The following is a 7,526-nucleotide window of genomic DNA, read 5'->3' on the forward strand; positions in this document are numbered from 1 at the left end:
AAATATACCTTATGTTTGGCATTTGAAAGCTAGGTTACCATACTTTTATTATGTACATTACATATGTTAAAAATCATGAACGGATGATTATATCTTTTATAATCATCGAGAAGCATGGCTCCCACCTTAGGAAGAAGTACCATTATGATGTTGGAAAGAAAGAAATTTAACTTTTAGAATCAACAATATTTGCTGCTTTGTTATCTGTCAATGCTATGATGTTTAGCGTCCTCAACCATGGCAAGAGTTATATCTTTCGCACGGAAGAAAGATTTACAGTCGTTGGATCATGCAATAGTTGTTTTGAGATCTGTGCATGTAGATGAGTAAAACAGTCCAAAGTGTTTTTGAGGTCTGTATGTGGTGCGATCCAATAGTTCGAAGAAGACCAATCATTCTTTCAGGCCAAACATAGGTTGTAATAGTTCGAAGAAGACCACTTCATTACAACTATTTTCGCTCTATTAACCTTTTCTTTTTGCCCAATAGCTGATAAGATTAAGGCAGAGATAAGCCTTTCCACGCGCTAAGTGATGATTGTGGATGGAGGAGGAAGCATTTCTTTAGATGCTGCAAAGATAAAAGCATGTCCCGCACTCCACGGTCAAATTTTACACGCTTCCACTGACTTTTGCAACGGGTATGCGCATGTGAGTGAGAGGAAGCTCTTGGTTTTGTTTTCTAGTTTTCTCTTACCGTATGATTCTTTTTCAATTTTTCAGGATCATCCACTGTTGATCTTGTCTTTCTCCATTTCCTTCAAAATCACATGATAGCTTAATTGAATGACCAGATATCCAAGAGTTGTTTGTGGTATATGATTTTATATAGATCATAAATAAACAAAATAATGTGAAAAAATTATCAAGAATTTTTTCCCCAATTTAAGAGCAGTGTAAGAACATGTGCATGCTTATGTTTTGTCCTATATTAGCTATTCGCTCAAGTTTTTGGACATTTATATTAGGTTAAAAAATTCAAAATTTATCTTTTGAATAGATATTTTTGAATAAAATTCTAGTTATTTTAAATGGTATTAGAGCATATTCTCTATAGCCCATATAATTAATAATATATTAAAATATAATATACCATAAATATAGTATATATAACATCAATATAATGTAATATTATATATTATATCATCGAATTGGATAATAATGTAAGGAATAGAGATAATTTAGAGTTATTATTATGTATAATTAAATACGATGATCTCATCGGCCCTCGATTTTGGGATGAGCACCCTCATCAAACCCCTCTATAGGCACGAGAAAGCTGCCATCCGTTAAGAAAAATTATCGGGCACGAATTTCCATGTACCAGTACAAGTATGGGTTTCCGCGGAAGCGTGTGGGTCAAAGCTTTGTCCCGGTCGCCCCCACCTTCCGGTTTCCGATCCCAGTCAACTTACAATATACCCCTCGGTTTGGACAAAACTAGACATCCGCCCCCGGTTTTGGGAGATGCTACCCACTAGCTCCATCACCTATCTGTCCCTGGTTTTATCTTGATACCCAAAAATACCCTCAATAATTGGTTCCAATCATAAAAGTACCCTTGAGAAAATCCACTCCAAAATTATTAACTTTTCCTACCATAAAAATTCTATTTGTTCAAAGTTTAAAAATAACAAACGCAGTGCGAAGGGATAGCCGTGTCTTTACCTGAAATTCCCAGGTGCCACCGAAGAGGCAATATGGTAACTTTAGACAAAGGCAGGGGTATTTCTTTTTTGTATAGTTCTTTAGGATCAGGGGCCTTTCTCTCTCAAAAGGCAGGCTGGAGTAGGTGCCTTGCATTCTTTGAGCTCTGTTGGAAGCTAAAACTGAATCAGAGATATTCACAGGTATGTCAAACTTGATATAGAACCTAGAATTCTTCATCACAAGCCTTTATAGTGGTGGATTTATTTTATTAGTTTTATCCATAAATCTATGTTCTTCTGGTTCCTTAACTTTCCTTTAAGATCTATAAAGTTTTTCACTGAATTCTCTGCTTTGGTAGGTGTACAGAATGGACCTTGTCCGCCGTGCAGTATTATCTTTGTTTTCCATAAATTTCTCTTGAGATCGATGTGTTTCGGTCTTTTGTTTAGATGGTTTTGTTGCTTGATGGTTTTAGTGCCTTTCTTGTTAGCTTCTTTTCCTTTTTTCTTCCCCTTCCCTGCTCTTATTTTGGGTGCGAAATGGATTTCTTGAGTCCTGAGTTCACCAGGTTTGAGTGGGCAAAGTTGTTGGTGGGAATCTGCAAGAGAATTCTCTTCATCTGGGATAAAAAAAAAAACTCTAAGGGAAGATGGTTCCTCTTTACCTTTTTCCTCCCTCTTTTATTCTTCATGTATGATTTTTAAGAGAGGAAATTGCATTCTTGATAATAATCCTGGTATTTTTTTCATTTCATTAGTCTTATGTTTTCATTAGGGATGTTATCTATTTGGGGCTAGGTAATATATTAGTTTCATTAATTATTATTATTTATTTTTATTTCATTCTTTATTTTTATTTTTGTAGTGTAAGTTGCCCCATGTCTGAGCTCATTCTTTTCACTTCTTTGGCTTCTAGATTCTGGATAATGTTGGTGAGGGTTAGTTCGATGTTTGCGACCAAGAATATGTTCTAGGATGGGTGATCTCTTATATTGGAGATCGTATTTGCAGTTGTAAGTTGGACATCTTCATGACAAATAGATCAATTTCAATTTGCTTATGCTACTTTTCTTTGAATCATCAAGTTCTGGTTGGAGTGTAGGTTAAAATGTCAAAGGTATGGACCATCATGAGGTGATATAGCAGATTCTGTATCGTAGTGGAACCCCTTGGCTAATATTCTTCTGTGATTTTTCTTATTCTGTCTATATTGTCACTCGGACGAATTGGAATCATCCTTCGTAAGATATGCCCCATTAGTCCACCCCAGAAACAAATGGAGCCCCAGATGTCAAGCTACTTAAAAGTTTATGCAGCAACAGTAGTGATCATGATATTAATAACATGTAGTGAGTTTCCCTCATGATGTAGAGAGCAATCATATGATTCAAGCTGTATCATTATAATATCATTAAGTCCCTTAAATTAATAACAGATACAAATGTAGATGCAAAAGACTTTTAGCTAGGTGGAATTCATAAGCAAATGATTAATAAAAGAAGAGTTCAGGATGGGTCAGTAAGCCATCATTACTGCAATACTTAGTGAATAATATTCTATATGGTAAATGTGATGATTCCTGAAGTTACAGTTTTTGACCTACAGTTTTTATAGATTTAGTTTAAAAATATTTTTGATGGAAAGTTATTTAATAATTTGCTGCATTTTCTTCAATGAGGCTGCAAGTAGGGTGGTGTTGTTATATGATTCATTCCTTCTTCTAGTTATAGGTCTGAAAAAAAAAACTTAAATTAGCTGCTTTATGTCACTCATAGCTTGTTTGAAGCATTCAGTTTTGATTTTGATGGGTTGAGTGTGCTGGAAAAGCTTGCTTGCCACTTGTTGTGGAAACTGCCTTGAAATCACCTCTAGTATATACATATGTTCCAGAAAGCGAACACTATAATCTAGAGATATCAATGAACTAATTCCAGGGTACAAATGTATGAATCATCCGAATTTATTTGATTATACATATCTTTACATTTATTTCAATGTATTTAGGGGTTTGGTCTGTTGGGAAGACAGAATCCAAAACCCAAGGGACTTGACATACATGTTGGAATCCAAGTTGACTCAAAAACTTGAGCTGTTGAGTTTGGACCCAACTAGTATATCAACCCCTTCACCTTTGTTTTACGATCTGTTGTAGGACTGTCCTTTGACACATGGATTCCTAGCGTTGGTCTACTTTTCAACTGGAAAGGATTCTTCAACCATTTGATTTGTTTAATAATGGATCTTGTGGGAGGCAAATTCTTCTTGATAAGTTTGTACTTTCACCTTCTTAGATGTTTTATTCTCCTGACATAATGCTTTTGTTTGCCATGGCTCGACAATTACTACAGCAGCACGAAATTGTAACTTACCATGACGAAAGTAACAAATGGTAACTCACTAGTAAATTCTTTTGGGATTTTATATACTTAAGAACAAAAATTCTGGATGTTGCATAGTTTCAGTCGATAATCTTGATTTACATTATAAGTCTTGTTAAAGTCCCTTCATAGTAACTATGCTAAGCATACCCCTATTTGCATATCAATTCCATGTGAGGTGATAATGAAGATTCCATTGCTTTCTTACCCTTTTCTGTCACCTTATTACCACCTCAGGTGAAATGAGATTTGAGTACTAAAACAGCTTGATCACTGAGAAACTTTTTAAAATTTCACATGGTGATGCCCACACTACTTGCTATTATGCTGAACCTTTGCAGTTATGGATATACTTATATTTACCTAATTCTCTTTGCAGCTATTAGCTTGCTCTTAAACCCCAGAGGGAGAAGGATGCTGATAATGGTGATAAGTTTTTTTTCCTTATGGCATGCTTTAGTGAGTTTGGTGTGAAAAGAGACGTCTTAATTGTTGTCAGGTTGATTCATATAGTAAGAAACAAAATGGGAGCTCTTGACTGATGACTAGAAATGACCACCATCTCATTCTTGATTTACTCGCTGTTCATGGAGCTTTGAGATGCCAGCTCCTCCTGTATGACATTCGGTGGGATATATATTGATGCAAGCTCCCAAGAGGTACGAACATTCAAATAAGTCCCAGAAATCATACTATCCTCACAATTCCATGCCTGTGAGAGAAGCAGAATCTCATTTGCTTCCCCAAAACCACCAATCCTTAAACTATGTTTCCTCTGATGATGGGTCCAATCAAAGGAATGTTCACCCTCATACAAGTGGACAGTTCTGCACCCTAGAATCCTCCTCGGCAGCTGCTGGGTATGCTACTCACAACTCTCCATCTTCTCTTGCTTTCTCCCCTAACAGTGGGAGCCCATTATCACAGCAAGAATGCCAGTCAGACAACACCTATGGATCTCCATTAAGTGTTTCATGTATTACTGAAGACCCAAATGATCTCAAACTCAAGTTGAGGGAATTAGAGACTGCCATGCTGGGGCCTGACTCAGATATAGTTGAAAGCTTTGAGAGCACCTACCCAAGTCACACCTCATTGGATCCGGAAAAATGGAGACAAGTGATGGGAATTCCCAGAGGAGATTTGAAACAGATGCTCATAGCTTGTGCAAGAGCTGTGGCTGAGAATGATATTCCTGTAGTGGAATGGCTAACTTCAGAGTTAAGGCAGATGGTTTCAGTTTCTGGGGAGCCAATTCAACGGGTGGGTGCCTACATGTTGGAAGGTCTTGTTGCTAGGCTGGCATCCACAGGGAGTTCTATCTATAAAGCTTTGAGGTGTAAAGAACCTACAAGCTCTGAACTCCTATCCTACATGCACGTCCTCTATGAGGTCTGTCCATATTTCAAGTTTGGGTACATGTCAGCAAATGGTGCCATTGCCGAAGCTCTTAAGGGGGAAAATATGGTTCATATTATTGATTTCCAGATAGCACAGGGAAGTCAATGGGTGACTCTGATTCAGGCCCTTGCAGCGAGGCCTGGTGGGCCACCACATGTAAGAATTACTGGCATTGATGACTCTGTTTCAGCCTATGCGAGAGGTGGTGGACTTCACATTGTGGGGCAGAGATTATCTCGGCTTGCTCAGTCATGCAATGTGCCCTTTGAATTCCATGCAGCAGCCATATCAGGCAGTGATGTAGAACTTGAGCATCTTGGTGTTCAACCTGGGGAGGCATTGGCTGTGAACTTTGCTTTCCAGTTGCATCACATGCCAGATGAAAGTGTGAGCACAAGGAATCACCGTGACAGGCTCTTGAGAATGGTTAAGAGCCTGTCTCCAAAGGTGGTGGCTCTTGTGGAGCAAGAATCCAACACAAACACTGCTCCTTTCTTTCCAAGATTCTTGGAGACTCTAGATTACTATACTGCCATCTTTGAATCACTTGATGTGACTCTCGCAAGGGAGAACAAGGAACGTATCAGTGTGGAACAGCACTGCTTGGCTAGGGACATAGTTAATGTCATTGCTTGTGAAGGAGCTGAAAGGGTGGAAAGACATGAGCTTTTTGGGAAATGGAGGTCAAGGTTTACAATGGCTGGGTTTAAGCCATGTCCGTTGAGTCCATTGGTCAATGCCACTATTAAGACACTGTTAGAGAACTACTGTGAACACTATAGGCTTGAGGAGAGAGATGGTGTACTATATCTTGGTTGGAAGAACAGAGCATTGGTCGTCTCTTGTGCATGGAGATGAACTACCGATCTGACAAGCTGCTGATATATCTATAGTTTTCCTAATTTGCATTTTAGTTTATGAGAATCTGTAGCTCTTTCTAGAATTTACCAACTTCTTAATTGTAATCTCGTAATGTTTCCTAATATCAAACATAAATTAAGAAGAAAAGAGCTTGGGATATGATTGTGTCATCAGACTCATTCTGTCTGTGCATGTGTTCGAGTTGTTACATTTTTGCTGATAACTATTGTTCTCATTGGGATATCATTAAAAAAAATGCTGAGAAGGCCATAGGCATGAAGACAGAGATGGCACTTCTCTTGGATGCATGAGAGAGTTTCAGTTGTTTCATATTATGGAAATGAAATTCTGATCTGACAAGCTGCTGGTATATTTATTATTTTTCCTTTACTTGTTAGTTTATAAGCAACTGCAACCTTCTGCCATCTCTAAATCTGAATGGCTGATTTTTAACAGCTAATGTAATTGTAACTTTGTTCGTTATAATTTTCCCAGTTTATTCTTTGTGCATTTGCTTTACAATTTATAGATGCATCAATAAGATAATATGTAGAGAGTGAGCCTTGGCTCAATGGCAAGGTTGGAGATTGCAGACTCAAAATGCGGAAATAGCCTCTTTGCACGTGGGGTAAGGCTATGTGCATCTGACCCTTCCCAAATCCTGCAATAGCGGAAGCCTCATGCATTGGGCTGCTTTTTTTAATCAATAAAATAATGCGTATAGCAGTCTATTTTTTTTCCTTATGTATATATTTTTTTTTGATTCTTTTGTTACCATTGCATGGATGTGGACAGCGTACTCCTGCATTTTCAGGCATTTTTGCTTGTTATTTTGAATTTGTCGAATTTTGACAGGTCTGCAGAAGGATTTATTCATGAACCTTTTGCTGAAAGGTAACCTATGAGGAGATATTATGATATTATTCATTCTGAAATTTGGCTTCTATCAGAGTGCCATATTTTTTCAGAAATTTGGATATTGATATTTTTTTTATTGACATTGAACTGTGTTAGAATTGATCAGTTATAAGGATGGTGGTAAACTGAAAGTTTGACTATGTCATTACAAATAAGCTTCAGGGCTTGTGCCTGTTGAGCAAGAAGAAGAACTTTCAGGTAATGCTGATCTGTTATGCATAACTTTGTTAATTTAATTTTACTTGCAAGTGCAACATATTATATTTCTACTTCTTGTATTTGTCTTTCGTAGGTTCTGAAAGTGCTGGTGCTATCTTTTT

General features: G+C 37.4%; 1 protein-coding gene across 9 annotated transcripts; it reads left to right on the top strand.

Annotated features, from left to right (window-relative positions):
* The first annotated feature begins 1,653 nt into the window (after nt 1-1,653).
* PAT1 (GRAS family transcription factor) lies at nt 1,654-6,461 on the top strand. Of its 9 annotated transcripts, none has more exons than XM_088701173.2 (4): nt 1,741-1,849; nt 2,565-2,661; nt 4,264-4,326; nt 4,406-6,461. In XM_088701173.2, exon 4 carries the CDS (start codon nt 4,669-4,671, stop codon nt 6,283-6,285), a length of 1,617 nt encoding a protein of 538 aa, XP_088557299.2. In that variant the 5' UTR covers nt 1,741-1,849; nt 2,565-2,661; nt 4,264-4,326; nt 4,406-4,668; the 3' UTR covers nt 6,286-6,461. The 9 variants fall into 9 exon arrangements, with proteins under 9 accessions (XP_038983362.3, XP_088557299.2, XP_038983360.3 ...); XM_039127432.3 differs by lacking the exon at nt 4,264-4,326 and having other exon boundaries at nt 4,406-4,452; nt 4,620-6,461; XM_088701171.2 differs by lacking the exon at nt 2,565-2,661 and having other exon boundaries at nt 1,761-1,849; nt 4,406-4,452; nt 4,620-6,461.
* Nucleotides 6,462-7,526: the final 1,065 nt, after the last annotated feature.

The sequence above is a fragment of the Phoenix dactylifera genome, chromosome 7 (assembly GCF_051530095.1).
Source record: "Phoenix dactylifera cultivar Ajwa chromosome 7, Ajwa_hap1_PhDact_Kaust_v1.1, whole genome shotgun sequence".
Taxonomy (NCBI): Eukaryota; Viridiplantae; Streptophyta; class Magnoliopsida; order Arecales; family Arecaceae; genus Phoenix; species Phoenix dactylifera.

Bases quoted from the DNA above. Each gene is read 5' to 3' on its own strand.
- PAT1 (XM_039127434.3), top strand. From the start codon at position 4,669: ATGCAAGCTCCCAAGAGGTACGAACATTCAAATAAGTCCCAGAAATCA.